The following is a 25,922-nucleotide window of genomic DNA, read 5'->3' as shown; positions in this document are numbered from 1 at the left end:
AATTGTGTTAAATATATGTTAAACGTGTTTACATTTAAATTGAAACTTCAGGTGGAGCGAGTTAATGTTAGTACTATTTGTATTTAAACTTTTCAGTAACCCCAATAGATAGTCCAAATGAATATATTAACCCACCATTTAATATGTATATCATCATAATTTCAGTACCGAACAAGGGAGTAATACTCTTTTACGCTGCTCCGAGTTGTATTTATGAACAAAAGTGAGAAAGAATTCTCACGCTGTGGCGTACATGATGTTGTGTTTCTAAGACAATCCGTCTTTTTTGAGTGTCTTAAGTGTCCATTTTGTGGTAACTTGCTCTCAGTCTCAGGCAATGCGGTAAAGGTACCGCTTACATACACATGTGAGTGCAGCAGTACTATAGGCAACTGGCCTTTTGTTCTACACAAAGGTACATCTGAAGGTGAAACAATTTCTATCTGTGAAAACAAATACGCTTCTTGACTAACAGTTGGGTTCGGGAACTGTGGCCTTAAATGTTAACACGTGGGTTACCATTTGTCCCGCGCGTGGCGGGGTTTCATTGGTTCTTGATTTGACTGACGAGCAAAGCTGTCGAATCAGTAGAAGCCACAATCTTAAATGAAGGCTTACGCGGAAATCTAAATGTTACTCTTTTTTTAAAAGCCGGGATGCAAATATTAGCATGAATGTGGTTTTTTTTATGTGTCCCTGTAACTTGATTCATGTCTTGTGAAGGACTACTCATTTTTTGAAACTGTCAGTGTGGTCCAAATAAAATTAAATGTTTAGCAACTTCATCCAGTAAAATGCAGTCTTTAGCGTGTGTGATGTGCATATTAGTTCTCACAATTGTTTTCTACAGTCAATGCACTGATGCCATAGACGAAAAAGATCTGTGTTCAACGTGTAGAAGAATAACCGATAACTTCGCCAAGGTAGGTTTACTTAAACTTATTGTTTCCGTTAGAGGTGCAAGTACCATGGATGTTATTTTGATGGGAATTTCTTTTGTTTGTATTTGGCATGATGTCTACAAAATGTTTTTTTTATGATTAACAACGAGTTTATACTGTTACATAATTTAGAGAAGACGTTTCGGAGGATGTTTCCAGAGTTTCATAGAAATCTATTACTTTATTTTTAAGGTATATTTATATTATACTTTCTTGCTAGCATTATACAGTTTATACAATGAGTTGCATGTATCTGTTTCTTATTAAGTAAATATTGTTTAAGTTCGATCAAATTATTATTATTAACTAGTAGTATAACATCAGCAAAAGGGCATAATTTCCATAATCGTATTATTCAAAATAAATAGTTATGGGGGGGAGTGAGTGAGTGAGTTTTCTTTAAACATAAAGGGCGCTATAATCCTAACGCTTAAAGCTTTTAAATTTCCAGAGCAAACATTGGAGTATCGCACCCAAAGAGAAGAACACATCTTCGGTCCTGAAGGTTTCAGGCGAAGTTTCTATCTTCAGCTACTGAAGAACAGGGAGAGGCTTCAGTTTATTCAGTTGCGCAAATAAATTCAGTTAAGTTCAGTTAGCATCAGGTGGAAGGAAAACTGGAAACCTTTTGTCCTCCAGGATTGGAGTTGTGTAGGCCTGTACCAGAGTAAATAACTCTCATTTTATAATCAATTACATTAGTGGCTCCCTTCCCCCCCCCCAATAGAATCCTTAATCACCAGTGCTGCTTGCTGCTTTCTTGTCTTTTGTGATCTTGGTTTCCAGTATTTCAGATGGAGTAAAAGGCAGAAGGTACAGGGATACTCCAGGACTAGGAATAAGAACTGTAGCGTTATAAAATCATTGTAGATTCATTTTGTGTGCACTCTTAAATTAATCATGCTATGATTTAAAAAAAGCTTCCCGATGTTTTCCAGTATTATTTGTCCAGTATTTAGTTTTATACTATGAAAGGAAACTAAAATATTTAGTGAAGCCAGCAATTAAACCATTTTGGAGAAAAACAGTAAATGTCAGGGTGCATTCTCGATAGGACTGTTTGCCTGTATTAGATAAGAAAGATTAAATTAACTCTCTTTAGATGTATGCGTAATTTAGAGCAGTAGTGGAACTAATGTTGGCTTGATAGGTTCTTTTTTTTTTAAATCTCTCCAGGGATTGGAGAACACGGCAAAGAAGAATTTTGGGGGAGGAAACACTGATTGGGAAGAAAGAAGACTATCAAAATATGAAACCAGGTAAAGTTATTTTCAAGAACTGAAGAGAATTATTAATCCTACATTGTATGTCCAAAGAAAAAAACACTGAACTGTGAAAAAAACCAAAAATCTCTTGTAATATTTTTATTGAAAACAGATCAATGAATGTTGAAGAGCTCAAGGCCTTTATATTGGGTTCTTTTTCTTTGTTCCAGAAAGTTTGATTTTCTTTTAATGCCATTCTTTATTTTTTTCCTGTGTAGTTTACTTACTTGGTAAAGAGGATTCACATTGTCTCTTAGCCCAAGTCTGAAAGATCAAGGGATTTGACTCAGCCAGCCATTAGGCTTCAGACAGCTGAGAATTCTGATATTAAACTATATGCGAATATTGAATGGTTGAATGGTGAAATGGAAGTGATCAGGTATGAGGTCATGACTAACTAGATTTGAGAGGGTTTTGTCCTAAAAATAAACAAAATACAGGAAGAAATGTTGTGCAGACATCCTGTACTACAAAGATCTTTCCTAGATCACAGCTTGAATGCCTAAGAAAAATGTACATTCCCCAGATCTCCATGGATTCATGATATATAGGAGATATTTATAAATGGATTGTAGTGCATCATGTTATTACTGGTTGTTCTTTCTTTTGTTCCGCATGCTTTGAACTTGCACATCTCTTGCTTGAACTGTTGTGCTGGCGTATCATCAAAATTTTCAGAAGCCCTGTGATTTTTTTTATTTTCTCTTTACAACACAACACGCATAAAACCTATTCAAACAAATAATTCCTGAGATAAAAAAGAACTAAAAAACAAACCAAAAACAATATGCAGTATGCAATATTAAAACAGGAAAAAGGAGAAGAGACACTCAGATATGTAAAATGTCCACTAGATGATTAATTAAGAAGCCCTTCAACTGTAAATATGGTTATTTCATTAAAAGAGTAATTTATTGTGAGGGACAAAATTTTCGTTCAATAGCCCCAAGTTAAAATTAATATATTACGGGCAAATGCATATTCAGAAATGGATTTTTTTTAAAATTGTAAATAGAACCTGACACTTCCAGTCAGTTCTATCTGGTTCTTCTGCTTTTTGGCATCTCCTTCTGTGCTGGGTCTTGTGGAAGTAGGACTGTGTTGCTGATTGCACACCATCAAGAATAACTGACAGATTGTTTGTATTTTTTTGTCATTGTGTCCAGTGAGATTCGCCTCGTGGAGATTCTCGAAAACCTGTGTGACAGCAGCAGCTTTGAATGCAATCAGATGGTAGAGGAACACGAAGAACATTTTGAGAACTGGTGGTTCCAAAAGTTAGTACTTTTCTTCTTTTGACTGGAGGACATTAAGGGAATGCTTCTAGGAACTTGTATGTACTGTGTGTAAGGTTACCATCTTCAAAATGGAGAAAAATGGCCTTTACTATCACTTACACTCAGCATCAAAAAGATATAATGTAACATCAGAAGACTGCAAACATTTAATTATTTCCTAGTTTACAATGTACTGTATATAAATAGGAAACACTATAACAATGCATTTTTACTTTCCTGTTTACAGATCCAGGTTGCCTTTTTCTGTCTACTCGTCTATTGAGATTACTTTTACTCTAAACCCCACATACAAATATGGAACCTTATACAGTATTTGAATTTCGATGGATATGTTAAAGCATTTTATGTACATCTGGAAGGCAGCAGTCACACAGCCAGTAATTTGTGAGTATGCATGTGTGCTGTTAGTACAGATGGCAGCAATGCATTTGTGTTAGTTTTAATTTACTGTCACTTAAAACACTGAACTGACAATATGGAAGCAGTGAGATGCATGGTTACATCCCAAGAGTTCAGGACTCCAACATCTATAAAATTGTTTTTAAATTATTTTAATGGCAAGCATACAAAAGAACTGATCAGGGTGGGAGGATTCGGGCCAATTGGCTAGCCTATCTGTGTGCAGTTATCTGAATGTGCAGATTTAATTAATTCTGGGATTGTGTTTTTAAGAGTAATCCTGGACTTAAACAACAAGCATAAATAAGAATATATATATCCTATTATGTAAGATCTTCATGGCTTCCTAAAGAGATATTTCAAAGGTATATTGTAAAGTCCATATTTAAAGAATCATAGATTTAGAAATATTATGTTTTGGAGGCACTCTATAGTTTTAATTTCACGAAAGATCAAGCACTGTTTTAGTACAGATTCTTTCTGTACTTTCTGGTATTAATTGTTTTCAGGTGGAGCTATTATTAGACCCTAAAGTATGCATTATAATGCAGGTGAATTACAACTGCCAAATATACCGATAGCTTTTAGGTCTCAGCGGCAGAAAGCTAACCCGAGTGACACAGAGATGAATGGTTAAATTTGGGTGAGGATCTGCTATGTTCATATTAGTGTGACATGATGTACTCCAAAAAGCACAATCTCTAATACTAGAAAAAAATCTCTCCTGAGCAAAACATGTTTGAGTCATAAACAGTGCAGTCCATAAGTATTTGGACAGTGACACAATTTTTGCTGTTTTGGCTCTGTACTCCAGCACATTGGATTTGAAATAAAACAATGCCTATGAGGTTAAAGTGCAGAATGTCAGCTTTAATTTGAGTGAAACATATATGAATCACAGCCTCTTTTATACATAGCCCCTCCATTTCATGGGACCAAAAGTAATTGGACAATTGGCTGCTCAGTTGTTTCCTGGCCAGCTGTGTGTTTCTGGAACCGCAAAGGAAAAAAAAGGCTAATTTTTCTTTACTGTCAAACAATTTGTATCCATAATAAATTAATATTAATGATAAGTAAAATATATATTGAACATTTTAATTTGGGTAAATCAATGCATAGTTTTGATTTTATTAGAGGAAAATCATACTTTGTGCTCAACCCAATGATTTCAAGTGAATTAGATCAATTATAAATTCAAAGATAAAATACAGTAATGTAGACTATTTAACAATACATCATTATTGCAACAGCCTGTCTCATGGTAGATGGTGAACACTTGTCGGTCTGTCATTCTAGAACATGATGAAAAACTTAGTCATCGGTTCTATTCTCAAATTAATGTAAATTATGTGTGGATTCTTAGTATGAAATCCTGAAATCTAATACATAATGGTTTGAAACAATTTTAGTGAAATATCTACTTGAAGATCTGTAGGTACCTATAGATAAACCATGTAATAATTTATTGTATTTGGTGCCTGCTATTGTTTATGTGAGATACTAGACGGGTACAGTGCAAAAGAAATGCGTATAAAGATCTGTTTACACCTTTACTGCTGTATGCAAAGATTTCAGGTCTATTAGAATTTGTATACTTTTTTGAGAGCTTTTGTTGCTTTTTTTCTGTATAGAGCATGATCCAGTTATTTAATATGGTGGCAGTTTTATTATGTGTAATAAAAAAAACATATTGCTCACAGATTTCCATATGTAAAAGAGAATGAATAGATGTACTATACTGTCTTTAAATAGTTTAAAAAGAAACATTACGCTGACCTCTATATATACAGCCTGGGCAAGCATGTGCCTGTGCTGTGGTCTCTGAGCCCTTTGTGCCCTGTTGTCAAATCTCATCCCACAAATGTTCAAAGGAGCTCGGGTATGGAGAGTAGGGCTTCCACAGTGTATTTGTCTTGTTCTCCTCTCTCAAGAAAGCCATTGAAACACCAGCTGCATGAGGGCTTGCATTGTCCTGCTGGAATGCTGCCACGTCAGGAAGGGCATAAAATGAAGTCCCAGCACTTGATCAATATAGCTCCTTGCATTTAGGCAGCCAGCAATCGCTTAAAGTGGAGTTGTGTAGCAACTAGGCACTTATGCCCAGACAATCGCATTTGTACCTCTCTATAAATGTCTGTTGTATACAACACTTGTCATAATGTACTGCATGTCTGGACCACACCCGCTGACCACCAACAAGGTCTATGGAAAACCTTCATTCATCGCTAAAGAGAATCTGGTTCCTCTTCTGGTGTGTCCACTTGAAGCAATATAGCTGAGCCCTCAACATACTGAAGGCACAAGGGCCTTGTTCTCTTGAGAAGTGTAACATATTGGCTCCTTTCAGAGTTGTTCTTCATTTTCACCAGGCTTGACATTCAGCAAGTTAAATCATCTCATCACCTATGCCTAGTCAGCTCTTTCCCTAATGAGGTAATTTAGTGCTTATGCTAAAGAGTTGATGAGTGTATCTTGGTCAGTGATGAAGTATAAGTCAGTCAAAGTGACACCAAAAACAATTAATCAATATGCAAGATCTGTACCACATCTCTAATTTTTAAAAACAAACGTAAATATTCAAGTTTCTGTTGATGTTCAGTATTATTGAGAGTAATAAAAAGCAGATTCATGCAATAATTGGTTTTTAATTTAAAAAAAAGTAATGCAGGGTTTTAATCAGAAGAGCATATTCAAGCAAGATTTTGTTGTGGTAATGAAACGGTGCTTTTTATTTTCTATTGATCTTTAAAATGAGTTTTTGATTTTTATTTCATTTATCTCTATTACTGATGCACTATATTTCCTGTCCCATGTTTTTCAGGAAAGAGAAATACCCTGATCTTTTTAAATGGTTCTGTATTGACACCATTGAAGTTTGTTGTCCTAAAGGAACATTTGGCCCTGACTGCAATGGTAAAGATTATTTTGCAGAATTAACAGTTAAAATTCTGCATTTATACATATTTTTGTTATTAGGTGTGTTTATGTGGTTTATATTTTTTTAACTTTTTTGTCACTACTGGATGTTTTTAAAGATGTTTAAAAATTACCATTAGTGCATAGCATCACATGTCGGTTTTGACAGTTCAAATAACAGTGATCAGCATGTGGGTGTTACTTTGGGGTTTCAACTATTGCTTGTTCAGTACAATTTAATGAGATTCTTTACAGTCATAGCACTACTATGTGCTTTATTGAATTAAAAGCTTAAATATTTTTGGACTATAATTTTGGATGTGTATTAAAAGCAGAAGAATGAAAAGTGATGCATAGTATAATGAGAAAGCTCACAACCCTAGTACAAATACTTTTGATTTAAACAGTTTTCATTGTATTGTTCACTAGTACCCTATTACTATTAACACATTACAAAGGTAGGGCAGTAAGTGATGTGAACTTGTGAATATTAAAGCAAAAATGCGTCTCAGGTGGGGTGTACCATTTTATTTGACAACATAGTCCTCTTACACCTCCCCCTAATTTTGCCAGACCTACAGTATGTGATGTTATGGGTTCCTAGGTCATAAAGTAGTTCCCCATCACTTGGACCTTGTTCTCATCAACAACATTCTGACCTGCAGAAGAGCCTCTCACACCTGGTGAAACAGCTGCATATACAAGCCTTTCATGTTGCAATGCAGTTTTGTCCTTATTGTGTGTGAGGGCGTATTCTCTCATCGCAGAATGATTTCCTGTGTCTCGGAGGCTGTTTTCATTTTCTGGACAGCAAGGAATCCGTGCAAGAGGCTTCACAAGCTCAGAGCGTTAGCGACGACTGTGGGGTCCATTAGGGTATGAAAATGGTTCAGGTCTGCAAGGGCATTAAGTGCTATTCTGAAAAAATGTCTTATGAAGTGTTGAGGATCCTAGAACCAGCAGAGCACAGTGTGCAAACTAGGAAATATGGGGATAGTAATTTTGCTTGATGACCTACCCTTGTAGCTGAAAAAGAAAATCGGTCAATATGTTAATAGCTTTAAAAAATGTATCCATTTCACAGTATTCTGTTCTGGCTGCAGCTTGTATTGGGGGATCGGAGCGCCCGTGTCATGGCAATGGAGCCTGTGGTGGTGATGGCACCAGGAGAGGGAGTGGTAAATGTAGCTGTCATGCTGGGTACGAAGGAGAATTCTGCTTGGACTGTGCTGCTGGGTTTTATAATCAAGAACGGAATGACACTTTCTCATTGTGCACAGGTAACGCTCTGCCATAATTTTGGGAAGTTGGTATTGTACCTGAACATCTGACTAAATAAGGCACTGATGAGGTGTTGGACTTTTTAACCTTGTATTGTGGAAAATTTGATTCTCTCTGCAGATACATTCAACATTAAGAAGATAAAACTAAATTTTTTTGCCCCTGAAATGTAGTTTTTCAGGAATTAATTTATACCTTGTGGCTAGAGTACTCTGTATATTTAAAGTAGAAATGTAAGTCTAAATGCCTCCCTTAATAAAATTGCTTAATCATTGTATATTTATGATTTTTTACCACAAAACCAATATATTATTTGCTTTCAGTTAATCATTTGATAATGACTGTATAGTCATATCATATAGTTATGACTATATAATCATATCATTATCAAATAAAATAATCAAAATCATTATATAATCATTATCAAATAAAATCAATTTTCTAATGAAGATTATAGAAGTGTTTTCAACATTTTCCATCCATCAGTCCATAAGCTCCCCTAATTTAGTCGTTCATTTAAGAATTTAAATGTTTGAAATAAACACTTGTTTAAATATAAAACTGTGATTTATGTGTTTGCAGAATGTCATAATTCCTGCAAGACATGCAAGGGCCCAACTAACACAGAGTGTGATGAATGCAAACCTGGCTGGAGTGAGGATGATGAAGGAGCATGCAACGGTAGGGCAACACCAAGTATCTCTATTTTCCATGGACATTATACAGAAATTATGTTCATATCCACAGTTTAAACAGGGATACTGTATGTTATGGTGACCCTGAAGTGCAAAGCACACAGAAAAATAATGCATATTAGAAAAAATAATGGGCACACAAGAAAAAGTAGACGCACACTAGAAAAACACCAGTAATTACAAATTTGCATCATTCTTCCTGCCACTTCTTTGCAGTCATGTCGGTCATTCTCAGTCATTTGCTTTTGGGAGGGTAAAAGCTGATGAGAGGTATACGTTATTAGTTTATTTAAAATATGTAGAGCTATGCATTCACATCATTTTCACGTGTATGTTGAACATAGCACACCGGAGCTGTATAGTTATATTTAAATGACAGGTTTAGCTACCTGTAAAAACCATCCATTTAAAACGAATAGTTAAATTAAACTGCTGTTGAATTAACACCACTAAATTAGTGTATTAAACCAAGTCGCCTTGTTTCATGAAATACCCCTATATCTAAGGGAATTCCTGTCAGCGCTTTTATACCTACAACCAGTAGCTAGCTAGTAGTACGTGCCTGAAGATCATTTATACTAACAAGTTAGTTAATAGAATAAATTATGAGACTTAAAAAGACATTCAAATAGTCCTTATATTTAACACAATTCAAACACACTTGCATAGCAGTTGAAAGGGATGACATTTCTAAAAGTTAGCTAAGTAAAGACCCTAAAAGAAATATTTAAAATATAACACCTTTCTCCAGCTATCAAACTCCTAAAAGTAAATAATTGAGAATGACTGACGAGACGATAGGCTTGAATTGGCAGGAAGAATGATGATGCAAATCTGTAATTGCTGGTGCTTTTCTAATGTGTGTTGCTTTTTTTGTGTGCATATTGATTTTGTGCACACTGTTTTTTTCTTGTGTACATTCCTTTTTCTAATGTGCTTTGCACTTCATGGTCACTGTAGTATATCTGCAAGCATGTGAAATCCCAGTTCTTTCAACAAACATTTACACTATGATACATTAAAGCATTACAAGTAGTGTTAAGTCATTAGGACAACTTTGATGGGTTATGGACTTTATGAAAATTGAAGCTTAAAGGAAAGAGCTAGGTACTGTATATCTGACTTAACCTGGGCAGAAATTACTTCAATGTTTTTTAAAGAATATCTTATAAAGAATTATCCTTGATTCACCAGATAAGCAAACATTTTCAAAATTTAAGTATGATTTCAAAATAAATATATTGTCTTGATGTATAAACTCTTCCTTTTTTTGGTTAAATCTCCAGGTATGTTGAAAGTTAGAATGTGGTGATGTGTGAATATGTAACAGATCTAGAAATAATATCTAACCATTCAACTGGATTAATAAAAGGCTTATTTATTCATTTATGTATCAGATGTGGATGAATGCTCAAATGAAACATCTCCTTGCGAGGAAAATCAGTATTGCCTAAATACAGAAGGTTCCTTTTCCTGTAAAGGTGAGTTTTAGTTTTCTATCATTTTAAGGAATCCGTTAGTTCTAATGACTTCAGGGAAAGTTCCAAGGGATTCTTAAAGGCCTTATCTTCAGTAACCCTTTTTAAGTGAATCAACATAAGAATATGGAAACAGACAGTAAAACAAAGCGAATTGACCCTTATTATAAGTTTCATATTTTAAAAAAATTAATTAAGGAAAAATATAAAACATTGTGCTTGTGGTGCACCACTTTATCATTTTTCTGAATATGTTATGCAATTACAATAACTAAGATGAGAAAAAGCATTTTAATAAGTTTCTATTGAACTTGACGAACACATCTGTGGGTAAGCAAATTGTTCGTAAGTGTGCTACATGACACTGTATTTAGGTCTTTCAGTAAGTTTAATTTTTTCATAACCATTTAGAATTTGCTCCTTTTGAAATACACTTAAGACAAAAAAATCTTTTAAGCTCATTCCTGCTCGTTATTTATATATATATATTGGTTTGCATGTTCTGTGTGAATCATGCTTTTTTTCTGACAACATGCCATATAAAACAAGACTGTATCAGGACAAAGCAGAATACATTATCAACTTTTTTTTAAATTGATGTATTGAGAACGAAATGATTTAAATTCAGAAAAAAGTGAAAAGATTATTAAATTGCCTAGATTAAAAGGTAGATTAAAATTACCTTCTTTGTGCCTTTTTAGCTTGTGACAGAGCATGTGCCAGTTGTACCAAGGAAGGTTCTGATAACTGCGTAAGCTGTGCACCTGGCTATAATTCAGAAGATGGGAAGTGTACAGGTAGGAGGATAGTCAAATAAGATTTGATATGAAAACTTCATCTTTTTTCACTAACTTTTTGTCTATAAAGTGTTTCCCTTTTTTTAAAAAAACAGCGTATGACATTTAAAAATTAAGTTTACAGTAGGTGCTCAAAATGAGCTATGCCTTATTTAAGGTCAGGTGGTTGGCATCGAAAGTGATAAACATCCCTTACCTCTGTTGCCTGGCATATTTTCCATAACAAATTTGTTAAATGCTTTCCTATTCTGTAATTTCTTGTTGGTCCCTGTCCCTCAAAGAAACTTCACATTAATCGCATCACACTTTATTCATTGCTATGTAACATCCAGCACATACCTACAGTATTGTTGCCACTGACCTTGAAAACATTTTATGGAATAGACTTGTAATCTTAAGTGCATCCAGTCTTGAATATTCATACTCTGTTTAAGTGTCAAATGAAAGCAAAGACCAGCTACACTTTGGAAAAACGCATCCAGCAAAATCTATACTGGTTACATTTAATCAGTAAGTTATTCAAATTTCAGAAACAATGAGAAAAGCAGTTGACAGTCATAGAGAATTTCAAATAGGTAGCCGCGTCGGCACGCGTAGGCTGCAAAGGAACAAGTAAAGGTTTATTCCATGCCAAAAAGATAAGACATAACATTTCAGCTGTGGAGCCTTCTTCAGGTCCCAGGGAGGAAAGTTGTCATTTTTCTTTTCAGCATTGAATAAAGCTTTACTTGTTCCTTTGCAGTCATACAGAATACACAGTTGGATGCCTGCAAGATCTGTAAAACTAGAGCAACAATAATAATGGTGTTCATAGAGTCTGAGAGTATTTTTCCCTACATGCAATGCACAATGCAATGTTGGTAAGAGAAAAGATATTCTTAGTGACTGCTATCTACAGTATGTGCTTCTTGAACGTTTGTGATGAGATGTTATCTTAGGGAAGTGAAAAGGTACACAACATGTGAGTTGACAATTGAGGACAGAGGTCTTTAGCTGCCCCTCTAAACTGTTTAAAACATTTACAAAGCACTCAACGGTTGAAGCAAGAAAGCTTGGTTCATTTGATTTAGTCATTGTGTTAATTTTAGTAATGTAAAACGGGCTCCCTCCCAGCTGCAGCATATCGGAACCACACTTGCTGATCCTAAATTGGACTGTTACTATTATGACAAAAAGTCATCTTGATCAAACTGGTACTTTTTACCATACTGTTGTGACAAAGTGGAGTAACTGGGAGTGATGAGCTCATGTCAGAACACAGGAAGCAGAAGAGAAATTTCACTGTGCAATCCGCAATCCCTGTAGTAAGCTGCTTTCTCTCCCTCTAAAACCGGAGAGCGTGTACTCCCATGGTATTAGAGTGGTAAAGCCTGGTTGAGAAACTTCCATCAATAAACTCTGTTAGTTTTAATAACAGAAAACTATTGTCATTTACGGTTATTATGTCAAATTTGTCATAAATTTAAAGGGGGAGTGAAACAGCAGAAATTAAGGTTCAAGCTCAGTGAAGGAAAGGATGAAACATCAGGTTGGTCCTACTTAAGCTTGGCCACATTACATATATTAGGCGAACTACAATTTTTACAAGCTTTACAGAGGTTTATTTGATTTTTTTTAAACTTGATTTTACAATGGTTAATTTCCAAGTTAATTCTCTACAGTTCTACAATTTTACGATTTTTGTTCCAATCATCCCTAGTGTTGGTTACACTGGCGGTTTTGTGAAATTTTAAATCTACACTTTCATATTAGTTATCTCCAATCTAGGTACAAAGACTTTTCTCATACTTAGGTTGGTTCTAATTCACTGGTGTGCTGTAACTTACCCTTAAATTCCTCGTGTGTTACGGTGTTTCTTTCATCTTCAAGGTACATTTGATCTCTTGTGCATATAATTATGCATTTCAATTTTTTCAAGAGGAGTAAACATTTTTAGATTTATTTCTTACAATATCTGCTTGTAAGTATCGAAGTTTGAGTAGCTGTCTAAGCATGTATAGGCTGCAAAGGAACAGGTAAAGGTTTATTCTATGCCAAAAGGAAAACAATAGAAACATTATGTTTCGGCTGTGGAACATTATTCAGATGTTGTGACACGCGAACCAGAAGACAAAAGTGGAATCTACATGTAAGTACATTTAAATCCGAGAACAGATACTACTGTTATTAGTAGACACTTCAAAAGGAACAAGCTACCCAGCCATGTTGTTTTATGCCAATACCCTGGTAAACAGCTGTATGAGATCCTTACATCAGTTAACAACCAACTAACGAACAGCACAGATGACCCAAATGCACTCCTCTCATCAGTGACCTTTCTTATGTTCTTTTCTTTGTGTCTCGGTATGTAATGTTATTTTTTGTGGTCTGTTATTATCAGATATTGATGAATGCAATCTGCCTGACAAAGTGTGCTTGCGGGAGAATGAGGAGTGCATTAACACCCAGGGCAGCTACAAATGCTTTTGCTCCAATGGTTTTGAAGATAAGGATGGAGTCTGTGTAAAAACAGAAGAGACAGGTAAACATTGAAAAGATATTAGAAAGTTGTCAGTATGCATTAATCAAAATATTACGGTAATAATATTTAGTTTAATATGCTATTTATAAATAATTGTTTTCTCCTGTGATAGATTTACATAATGTTAGTAGACTTGGTTCTAACATTTTATTATAGTCCCTCTTCTGAATAAATCTTTGTATGTGGGAATAAATCATAATTAAACTGTGCCTGAATACATCTGACTGGGAAATGGCATTTGGTTATAAAGTAATGAACACAAATTTTCCTGTTGGGTACAGTAATACAGATATCCATCTGTCTATGTAGGTGGTATCAAACTATGCTCTTTAATAGTGATTTTTTTAGGTTAGTCATAAACTTATTTACACAACATCAGACGACAGGTTTATAGGTACATTAGTGATTTCAAAGCAGGTAGCCCTGATGAGAGATTTAACAAATTAATATATCGTCAATGCACTGCATTCAAATATTTTCCATTTACTGTTTTCTCATTAAAATGTTTGTTTTTCAGAGAATTCGGATTCCTCGGCAGTAGACTCTTCAAAATTATCCACTGAAGGAGTGCATGAAGACTTATAGTGTTTTTTAATTCAGTTCTCCAAGACCACTTCGTTAAATTATTTGAACTGTTCCGCACTTGCATATTTAACAGCACTATTTGGACCAGCTTTTTTAACTAAAATATTGGAGGGGGGAACAATTGATGAATAAAGTTTAATTGAATTTATTCTGGTAATGGGGATGTTTTATAGTCACCCTTGTTATTTTACCTTTTTATTCAATCACTGATTCTTTCCTATTTTATTTAAGCGTTATCGAAAATAACAACGTCATCTGTCTATTTATCCATCCATCCATTTTCAAATCACTTTATCAAAGTCGCAAACTAGTATGTTTTTGGACAGTGGGAGAAAACCGGAGCACCTGGAGATAATCCACACAAACCAGGGGAGTACATGCAAACTCCACACAGATAGTACTCCAGGTCTAGAATTGAACTTTAGGCCCTAGCATTGTGAGGCAGCAATGGTAATTTCTGTGCCACCGTGCTGCCCTGTAACTACATCACTGAAACTTAATCTGCTTTATCATGTGAGGAGTATTGAATTAAATATACAGAAGTAGTGATAAGATGGTTAAAGATCTGTATTAAAAAAAGTTTTCATTGTCTGAAACAGAAAGAATAGGGAGAAAAACACTGCTGTTACTACCTGCAATGATTAAAAGCATTTTTACAGTTTGTAACAATGGCCACATGGTGCTGCTGTAACCAAATGAAATGCGTGTCTATAGCAGAGGTCTTCAGCTGGAACTGAAAGGTTGATATGAATTTAACCTAATTCAGTGTGGCTTGCTCCTTGGAATGTGTTATAAAGATCTATAGTTTAACCTTTCAAGATTACTGAAGCCAATGTGTGCAGAGGGATTTTTTTTTCTTAGTTGTTTAAGGTTATGCAAGGACATGATTTTCCATAATACAGTACAAGTTTTCTATTAGATCTTTAATAACTTTTTTTTCTGAAAGAATGCTTTAATTGAGCTTTTCTAGGCACAAAGCAGCCCCAGAGCTGGAGTTGAAATTTCTCTGTACAAGATGTGGGATTAATAGTTAAGTTTTTCATTGTGTGTGTGAAAGATCCGTTTTCAATGGCTTTATTGCTGATTTTCAAACTGCTGTGCTTAATTATGCAGCTTCTTTAATAAAATATTTAATTTGGGAATAGAGGAAAATCTAAACATACATTAATCAAACTGGGGAAGATGTGATTATATAATGGAAACAAAATAATTTTAACACCTGATATATAATACATAAACTCTGTTTCTTCATAAAATGTGGAAAGACATGTATTGTCCGGTACATTAACATTTGGTACTGTATTTCAACCTTTTGAAAGTGTTTTGTGGCCCAGGCTGCCAAGGAGATATCAAAGTTCCACAGATGATAACTCGCTGCTGATTCCTGTCCTACTTCCATGCCAGTACAGTTCATCTACATTTGTGGGTCACTGCAGGGTCCTCCACGACCCTTCACAGAGCTACAGTCTCAATCAAGGTGGGGTTTGTTAGCAGTACAACCACCTGTTTGCTGATTTGTGATCCATTGCTTGCATTACACTGGTTCTCATTCACTTAATTTTCCATCAGTACATTTGTCCAAACAAGGTGAAGTCTTTTTCGTACATGCTTACAATTCGTACAATTACTTCTGCTAAACATTGCATACCTGCATCGACTCGGTTAAATTAAGTTTGCGGCTCTAAAAGTTCCATCTTCATTTATGGCTGAGATTGTCATTTCCTCAGCCAGGCACATTCAAGCAAACATATTAAGTACACTGTCCCTTTATATTTGCCAGCTCATTTAGTCACAATTAGAATTTGACTGAACTACTGAAAAAGCTTTTATAGTGGTAATTCTTTATCTAACACTACACACAGTGTTTATCTTCTCAGTGTTAGTCATGGAGCAAAGGTACTTTAGTGATTCATTCAGTTTGTGCCCTGAATTGCCTTATAGTTTTTTCATATCAAATGTCAGTTTAACTGGAGACTTCCTAGATCTCCAGTTAAACAATTCCAAAAAAAATAATGGATTATGTCTAGTGCTTATCAAATGCAAGATCTTACCTAGATGTAGATCTTGTATGAAAGAAAGGAGTTTTTCATTAGTTACAAATTTAAAGGTAAAGCCCTGCCAAAGTCAAACTTGTTTATGTGACCATAGGATGGACTGGTGTCCCATTTAGGACAAAACCAGTTATCTCTTCTTAACTTCACCTTGTGCCTCCAGTCCCTCGTTGTTATCTGGGTTACAGAGTGGGTTCGTACTTGTATAGTACAGCCTTTTGAAGTTGATTGAACTTTGAATTGTTTGAACTTTCCTTCAATCAACATTTAATTTTGACTGGAAATAGCTACCCTCATCACTGGAGAAACAACTGTCTGATAATGGATGGATGTTCACTTTCTCACACTTTTGCTAGACTGAAGGGAGTAGATCCTGTTAGACCTAGTTTTACACAGCAGCAAGGAACACTTAGGGTGATCCTTGACCCCTAGTCTTTAAAAACCCTGAGTAATCATATTGATGGTTGTGATCAGGAAATAACAGTAATGAATAACAGGAGGAACAGGTTACTTTTACAACCCATGTTTCATGAATGAGGGACAGGATTTATATTTCTAAATGTTGAGGTGTCCAATTTGGGCAGATGGAATCTGAGTCTTCGCAAAAGCACTGTGGATGGTGTTGCTGTATATAGTTCCTATAAAGGAGCAAAACAGTACCTGTGCTACTCTCTCACTTTGAGAAAACTCTGACTGAACACTGGCACATACTGTTTTTCCATGAGGTGCTTGACATTATCTGTCCCCATGGCAACCAGCCCTGTCACTGATATGATAATATTTTTGCCAGGAAAATAACATATCTTTGTGAGTACATTTCTTCTGAATGTGTAAGAAACTTTACCTTACACTGCTGCCAAGTTTCCAATTATTATTCTCTAGGTTGGAGAATATATACACATAAGAAATGTATTATGCTTTCAGATAAAGACTCAAACATGAAAGTGTTTTCACAAGTTTTGAAATATGAGACGCATTTCAAAATAATATACTTTTGTGTTAAAAAATGTTGGTATTTTATTCTAAGGTTAATTCATTTATGTCAGTGCTGTAAGAATATGTAACATTAGAAATTTCAGCTTCAGTATTTTATTTTTGACATGTCATATGTGTATAGTACAACCTTTTGAAGTTATAATTTTCCTTGAACCAATATTTGCAAAGATTATTATACCAATGCAAACAGACAAGTGTATGTATTTGTTTTGTCAGTTTCTGTCATACCCTTGCAGTAGGGAACTGCGTCAGCATATGTAGGCTGCAAAAGAACAAGTAAAGTTTTTTTTTTTACATTTTGGCTGTGAAGAAGAAGCTGCTTCACACCTGAAGAAGTCTCCACAGCCAAAACATTGTGTCTCCTAACTTTTCCTTTTAGCATGGAATAAACATGTTACCTGTTCCTTTCTGCTATAGCTGCTCTATTTTGATAGTTATCGGAACATTGTATTTTACTATAGCCTTATATGGTGGTGTCTGCCTGTATACAAGATAGCTGTTGTGAATATACTGTACATTTTATTTATTGTACAAACAGATGGCAGTGATACTGTACAAGCAAAGCAAATTACTAAAAGTTTTTTTTTTACTAAAAGTAAAAAGGGAAATACATATATATGTTTTCTTCTCTTTGTTGTTGTAGTGGGCTGCTACTACTAATCATGGTCGAGTTTATTTTACACATGCTCTGTATTATCATCAAATGGGGTGAATGTGCCTTGGTGATAGTCACATACACCATAAGAGGGCACTATTTCTATGTAGTACTCCATTTCCTGTAAACCACTGCTTCAGTGTTGTAGATACACTAATACTATAGTATTGTTTCCAAGCTGTTATGGCAAAGCAGTGCTGAACTGTTACGAAGTACAGGTAGAGCAATTAAGTTCAACAATACTGTCTGATCATTCACCTGGAAGTGGCACTGTCAGTCAGTGTACTTCTACAGTGTACAAGTGCTATACCTGTAGAAATCTTTTGGTTTAAAATATTTTTTTCCCAGAAGTACAAAAGCTGTTTGTATGTCTATCATCTATGTCTACTACTGAATCCCACTGTGAAAAACTCTGAAATGCTTTCAAAATTATATATTTAATCTTTAAAATTACACAAACTTTTAAAATATGATTGTTATTAATATAATCTGCTTCATTTTGCTCAATGTAAATTAAATGAAAACCAAATGGCAAATCTTAATTACACTATTGGTTACTAGAATTAGGCAAGCAATCAGAAAGAAGGATATTAGTGTTACAAACATGAATTCTTATTTTGATTAATTTGTTTAGAAAACAACACTTTCCTTCTCATTGTGGGATGTTCCTGGTAGAATGTGTCCAGTTAAAACTTTGGAAGGACAAAAGTTATTCAGTTGCAAAATATTTTCCCATTGATGTGGATATACAGTATATGCCAAAACATTAACATTATTTTGATCGATAGCAATTAATATGTCATGCATTTACCTGGTATGTTTAGACCAATGTGAACCCAAGAAATACCCCATGAATTAAACATTGTACAGTACGAGGTCAAAAATAAGGACACGTCGGAACTATTTTCTAATTTCCTTGAGAAATGCCTTTTGGGATACAGATGTGCAATGTGTTTTCCTACAAGTTTTCTGTGATGTGGTTACCATTTCTTTTATACAATTTAACTTCAAAGATATAACAATAACTATGTACAAATTAAAGCAGAATGACTGGATATGCTTCTTGTGTTAATGTTAGAGGGAAGCTTTTATTAATATCAGCTTTCAAAGGAAAGCTTTTTTTTAAATTGTATAAATATGTTCCAAGTCAACTTACCAAAATACGTGCATTTTACATCTATTTACCATCACATTAATGTCCACTGCAGATTTTGAACCGTATTCTAGGGCAGATTGTATATTGTATTGTCATTAACTGCATACATACATAAAGACAAAAGTGAAATTAAACAGCATTTTTATGTGATAGTTACAGTATATGCCATTTAAATATGCATTATGGCTGCATTTTTTTCATTTTGTGTCCTACTCATCCCATTAGGAAATCATCTTTTCACATACCCCAGCTTTTCTCCATGAGACACAGACACACAGAGAAGCTTGGGGTCAGAGCACAGGGTCAGCTATTGTACCAGCTGCAAGATTTGAACCGGCAACCTTCCAGGCACAGGAGCAGAGCCTTAGCCACAGAGCTACCGCTCCGCCTATTGAGTAGCTGTTGTAGAGAATTCCAGAACAATGAAGCACATTTGTTTTATCATTATTTTAACTTAATTTCTTCATAGCTTATTAGTTTTATTGACATGCTGCTTTCATTGTACTGTACATGATGTTTAAAATCACTTTGTGTAGTAACAAAGGAATGAAAACTACTAAGTTTGGAGTTACAGTAATTGACCAGACAGTCTTTAAACACAAAAGTTCATATTTTAGAAGCTTGTGATGGCCACATGTTTTTCAATATAGCATGGTATCTTGAACAATGATGTTGTCCTAGCTTATTCCAATGAGCCAAGTGATTTCAGTTAGGAAGTTACTCTAAACATTTATGACAAATTAAATTTGGTGACCATTACCAATTAACCTGTATTAAACTACTCTTAATATTTTACATGATATATGTTTCAGATTTGTTCTTTTTTTAATTCAGAAAATATTATTTTTGAAAATTTTCAATTTCTCCCCATCAACATTTGCACTTCTGAACAACTTCCTATATTTACAGTGCATACTGTATATAGATATTGCTGCATTATTTTAAACATTTGGGCATAATAATTAAATATAGCTGTAAGCAAATATAAAGCCAGTGCCAAGCTACTATGTCCCTTTTTGTTCTAACATCTCTGCATTTGACCTTTAAGAGTGGTCAAAGTTCAGAAAAAGGACATTTTTGATGAAGCACATATTGCTTCCTTAATAGTCATGAGCCTATCTACTTCCTCTAAGGAATTATAATTTTGTATGGGTGACCTTTAGTAAAGATTGAAGGTCACAGGTACCTACAGTACTTATTAGAGCACACAACAGTGTCCTATTTGTGTTCCATAGTAGTCATGAACCTGTCTGCATATATTATCGCATTCCAAAAAGAAAATTTTCATTTCACCAGAAGGAAAGGTCTTATATGGATGCCAAATGATGTGATTAATCACCTTTATTCAGCTGTGGACTGTAATTTCTACAAGCAATTTCTACTGTAATTAGTCACAAGCCTGAAACATTCTACTATAGATACACATCACAACATCAGGAGAGATACAGTATGTATATTAGGTATACCTGAAATTTGATATGCTGATAGTGGTCATCATGTATTTTAATGAAGCAGCTTGTTTGGAAAAATCTTGAGACGGAACCTGTCCTAGTCTAATTATTCAAATTTTGGAGAGGAACAAGTAAAGGTCACTGTCTGTAAATGGGTTTCCTTTGCTTGCAATACATAATTCTGCTGTATAATGTACCTTACTAGAACTTGCATATCTTTTTGTTTGACATATGACATAACATATTTCTTAATATCTTCGTCTCTGCGGTATCAATGTGATAATAATTATAACTATAATAATTCCAAATTTTTTGGTTGCTTTATGCGTGCCATACAAAATCTCAGTGCATGATACCTAACTGAAACTGTGTTCTTGTTTGCTGATTTTCTATGTTAGTCTGACTGGCGTTATTGGGAACAGTTCTGTGATTTAAAATTCATGTTTTGCTTTCTGGTACACAGGTTGACACTGACATCCACACATGATACTTAACTGGATATTTATTTTTACTAAGATAGTAGAGACCTTAAATGGCTTAAAAATGAAATATAATAGCTTAAAATCAATCTCCAAGAAACATAAGAACTGAGAACAATTAAAGAGCTTAAATTTATCCTTTTATTCAGTAAATTAAGGTTTCAATCATGTAACAGAGCCCCATGGGAACATGAGAGTTTAAGTTGAAGAAGAAATCAAATCTTAGCCTTAGGCTGACCTTAAATGGAACCCCAGCTCAAGAATGCAGCCACTGGCACACATCACTGAAATTCATCCAAGAAACCAGAAGATACATACTGATAGAAACCCCTACCTAGTGGAATAACCAAAATTAAGAGGTTCAAACTCTGTCTCATGGTTTTAATGTAATACTATTGTTGATCATTTATACAGAAGCAACCTATAATAATTTATACTGTAAAACAAGCTTGCATTAAGATATTAATGAGTAATATCTTCTCTATTGTCTTACATTTTGGATTGCAGTTAAAACCAATTTTCACCTAGCACAAGAATTTTGTTTCAAGGGCTTCTCTAGAGACAGAAATATCATTAAAGATAGACCTCAAACACATTGATAGCTGCATTTCAAATGCTTTAAATAAAGTAGTGTGATATGTGTTTTGAATTTAACTTAAAACATTGAAGCTAGCTATATCCTCTGTCCTATTGATTATTTAAACTGTCAGTTAATTAATTAAAACACCAAACTAAATTTAAAGGTAATACAAAACCTGCACTCTAGTGGTTGTTTATTGCCTTATTAAATATTGATTAGGACTCTATGAAGAGACATACTATATACGTTATAAAAACTAAACTAAAAATTTTATATCGTTTTTTGAGATTTACCGGAGTTATAAAAATGAACTGCTACAAAAAATCATTGAGTGTTTTCCTGCCCATTTTGCTTATCGGCTTTTGTGAGTAGTGCAAAACACCATATTTGTGGTTTTCTTTGTGAAAATGAAACATTTAAACCAGGAAAGCACTATGTTTTCTGTATACATCAATCAGTGTGGTAAAATGCATTTAAAGAAACAAATCCAATGGCATCTCTGGTTACACATAGTTTTTTAAAACCCAGAATATCAAATAAGCCATGGTTCTCCAAATACGATTATTGAGTTGGCATTCCAAGAAATATACAGTCTTTCTTAGACTGTATATATTTGGTCTGAATTATGTTTCCCTCCCAAGAGAGAAATCAGATCAGACATTTGCCTTCAGGCCAAAGGCATATTTGTGACAGATTGCAGATATTAAGATCCAACCAGTGAAACCATTTAGATGAGCTCTAAATGTCTTTGCACTTTGTGTCTATCAAATGGACAAACAAAGGGAAAAAAGTTAAAACTTGTACAATATTTAACTTTTATTAAATACTTGGTAAAAGTATGTTTTTTATCAAATAGAAGATTCTTAAAAAGTGTAGCACTCAAACCAAAAAGAGGAAAATAATATGAGAAAATCACAAAATAGCAGGTTATCATATATTAAACATGAGACAGAAGCTTTGTCGAAATTAAAATTTGAATTGAATGTTTAAGCGGTAGAAATTGTGGGCAAAAAGTATAGTAACATTCTTGGTAGAATCTAGAAGAAGACTTTGATATGATGGATACAAATGTAAAATAATTACATTTTTTCAGTTAATATGTTGTCGTTTGTGAAATGTTTGGAAATCACACAAGATCTACAGTTTTCACAGTAAAGCTTATGTAGTGTGTTACCCGATAATTTTAGACTGTCACACTTTACTCCATACAAGTTATTTCTGAGGAAGCATGTTTTAAATGAATACAGTTTGGAAACATTATTATGACTTATTTTGAAATATAATTTGCTTATATATAAATGCTCAATAATATGCATATTGTGAATCTGCAAAATGTTTTCAGAGGCAAGAAAAAATATTCAGCTTGGTACAGTATATTGCAGCAAAGAAAATCTGCAATGTCTTCCTGATTTTTCTTCTCTGATCTCTAAGTCAATCTGTTTTTTTTAAGTTCAGATTTCCAGATTTAAAGGGAACATCAGTGGAGATTGGTTCAAAGACCTCTCCAAACGGAAAGACTTTTTGCCTTCTCACCTGTGATGAAACTGACCTTTTTGTCTATGTTCTTTCATGGGACTTGAAGGATTCTAAACATCCGAAAGGCACCAGAAGCTATATCCCACTTCAATCCACAACTGACAACCCACTGAAGCTAAGCAGCTATGAGCCTGGTTAGTACCTGGATTGGAGACCTCCTGGGAAAAACTAAGGTTGTTGGTCGAAATGGTGTTAGTGGGGCCAGTTGGGGGAGCTCACTCTGCAGCGACACTATACTGTAAAATGGTGCTGTCCTTTGGATGAGACATAAAACCGAATTCCTGACTTTCTGTGGTCATTAATAATCACAGGGTGTTTCTTGAAAAGAGTAGGGGTACTACCCCGGTGTCCTGGCCAAATTTCTCATTTGCCTTTACCAATCATGGCCTCCTAATAATCCCCATCTATGAATTGGCTTCATCCCTCTGTTCTCCTCCCCACTGATAGCTGATGTGTGGTGAGCGTACTGGCGCACTATGGCTGTAGTTCATCATCCAGGTGGTTGCAGCACATTGGTGGTGGTTGAGGCGAGTCTCCATTCCCTGTAAAGCACTTTGAGTGGAGTGTCCAGAAAAGTGCTATGTAAGTGTGAGGAATAATAATTATTATTATTAGAAGGGAAAATTCTCCTGAAACTTGGTTTACCCATTTCCCGAGCACTAAATGACCAACTATTTTTTTTCTAAATCTCTACATACAGATTGTTGCCTTGCACTCTGGAGCTCTTCTCCAAGATTTCCACCTTTTATGTGGATGTCTTTATGTCTTTACAGTATATAGAAGCATTCCAGAATTCCAATGTGTTTCAACAACTCAGAGAATGTAAAAAAATCACAGTGGCTGACAGCAATCTCCCACTCTTTGAATATGTTCCCCTTTGTGTTTGCTATGTTTTGGGAAATATGATTTTAAGAAACTCACAGTGATTGATAGTTTAACAACATTTTTACACAAAATGAAAATGCAAAGTCACCTTGTATAAGAACACTGATGTCTGAATAACATGCAGATTGTCCTTACTGTTTTTAGCTATTAATAACTCTCACATCTACAAGTAATACAATAAGAAGTCATGACTCAATTAGAAATATCATTTTTTATAGTTTATTAAAAAGATTTCAATTTTTGGATTTATTGGTTTATGATACCAAGGATGTGGTTTGGTTTTATGTATATAGAAATCATGAAATAAAATAGATTTAATTAACATTTCAATTAATAAATAAATCTGCAAATCATTTAAATTTACAGACAATGCTTGAACAATAAGAACTAAGAATAGATACTGTCTCATTAAATATTCTTTAACTACTGTCCATGTTGTAACACAACTAAGAAGAAGGAACAATTATTTATATTCTGCCACTGATGTGTTTAAAGTTAAAGCTAAATAAATTATACAGACCAGTGTCTTATTATTCTTTATCATTCTTATAATAATTACTATAATATGTATTATTCTTTAGATTTAATTGATGTGTATTGAGGAATAACTTCAGGTTTCAGACATAATAACAGACTAATTAATTGCACTTATTGTTCTGAAAGTTCACTAATTGGGTATTACTTGATAATATTTCTTTATTTCAGTTTATTGCTGACCTTATTTATCAAGATTTAATACTGAAAGCACAATATTTTACCAAATATATGTTTTAATGTTCTTCAAATAAAGGAGTAAATAATAAATAACTTTATAAGAAAAAAAGTTTACAACAATGTGTGATCACATAAGTCTTGAAGAATTTCAAAATAAGGTTATATTTTGTGGTCCTGCTGTCCACTTCCACAGGAATCATTAGAAATTTTTGTGGTGTTCAGATCACCTAGTGGACACCTAATTGAAAGTACTTGAAGCTTTACAAAATGATGAGTTAAGATCTAATACTGTGTTTTTTTCAGTATATAAACCCTTACAGCTTTGTATAGTGAAACCTAATTTCACAAATTATGCCTCGATTTCTCAAGATGGTTTGTAGATGTTTTAAATGCATGGAATTATTTTTAAGGCTTTGATTGCATTTTCTTACAGTACATGAACTGACCATTTTATACTTTGTTTTTTCCACCTTTTCAATAAAAGCAAGACAGAAGAAAGTATTTTATTTAAGAAACTTAACTTGTGGTTCTGCTTCCTTCCAAATCAACTTTTATTTTGTTTTTGCTTTTTCTTCTAAGAGGTAAGAGAAAATAAATATGGAGGAAAGTCTAAAGTCAAAGTCTGGCTGTGATTTACCTAAAGGCATTGATTTTAGGGAATATAAGGAAAATGTCATCAGCCATATCACTCTGCAATTCACAACCCACTCAAACTAAGCAGGTGTGAGCTTGGTCAGTACCTGGATGGAGACTTCCTGGGAAAAATTAAGGTTGCTGCTGGAAAAGGTCTTAGTGGGGCCAGTAGGCAGCGCTTACCCTGCAGGCTGTATGGGTCCTAAGGCCCCAGTATAGTGACGGGGACACTATGCTGTAAAAAAGCACGGTTCATTTGTATGAGACATAAAACCGAGGTCCTGACTTTCTGTGGGCATTAAAAATCCCAGAGCGTTTCTCGAAGAGAGTAGGGGTGTTACCCCGGAGTCCTGGCCAAATTTCCCATTGACCTTTTCCGATCATGGCCTACTAATAATCCCCATCTATGAATTGGCTTCTTCACTCAGTTCGCCTTCCCACTGATAGCTGATGTGTGGTGTGCATCCAGGTGGATGCCACACATTGGTGGTGGTGGAGGGGGGTCCCCATTACCTGTAAAGTGCTTTGAGTGGACTGTCCAGAAAAGCGCGATATTTATGTGAATGAAGTTAAGTTAAGAAAATGGTATTATTTTGCCAAATTATGGTTA

General features: G+C 34.6%; 1 protein-coding gene across 1 annotated transcript; it reads left to right on the top strand.

The window, feature by feature from the left end:
• Positions 1–610: 610 nt before the first annotated feature.
• creld2 (CRELD disulfide isomerase 2) lies at positions 611–14,324 on the top strand. Its single transcript, XM_088923700.1, has 10 exons — positions 611–923; positions 2,118–2,200; positions 3,373–3,483; positions 6,725–6,816; positions 7,923–8,099; positions 8,683–8,781; positions 10,193–10,276; positions 10,975–11,070; positions 13,451–13,591; positions 14,109–14,324. The coding sequence occupies exons 1-10, from the start codon at positions 795–797 to the stop codon at positions 14,174–14,176; spliced, it is 1,080 nt and encodes a 359-aa protein (XP_088779826.1). The 5' UTR covers positions 611–794; the 3' UTR covers positions 14,177–14,324.
• Positions 14,325–25,922: the final 11,598 nt, after the last annotated feature.

This window comes from Atractosteus spatula, chromosome 8 (genome assembly GCF_055471065.1).
Source record: "Atractosteus spatula isolate fAtrSpa1 chromosome 8, fAtrSpa1.hap1, whole genome shotgun sequence".
Classification (NCBI taxonomy): domain Eukaryota; kingdom Metazoa; phylum Chordata; class Actinopteri; order Semionotiformes; family Lepisosteidae; genus Atractosteus; species Atractosteus spatula.
Note: the sequence above shows the minus strand (reverse complement) of the source record. Positions and strands in the feature narration are given on the sequence as shown.

Coding starts and splice junctions, on each gene's coding strand:
- creld2 (XM_088923700.1), top strand. CDS start 795: ATGCAGTCTTTAGCGTGTGTGATGTGCATATTAGTTCTCACAATTGTT. Junction 6,817..7,922: donor ATTTGGCCCTGACTGCAATG/GTAAAGATTATT, acceptor TTCTGGCTGCAG/CTTGTATTGGGGGATCGGAG. Junction 8,100..8,682: donor CACTTTCTCATTGTGCACAG/GTAACGCTCTGC, acceptor ATGTGTTTGCAG/AATGTCATAATTCCTGCAAG.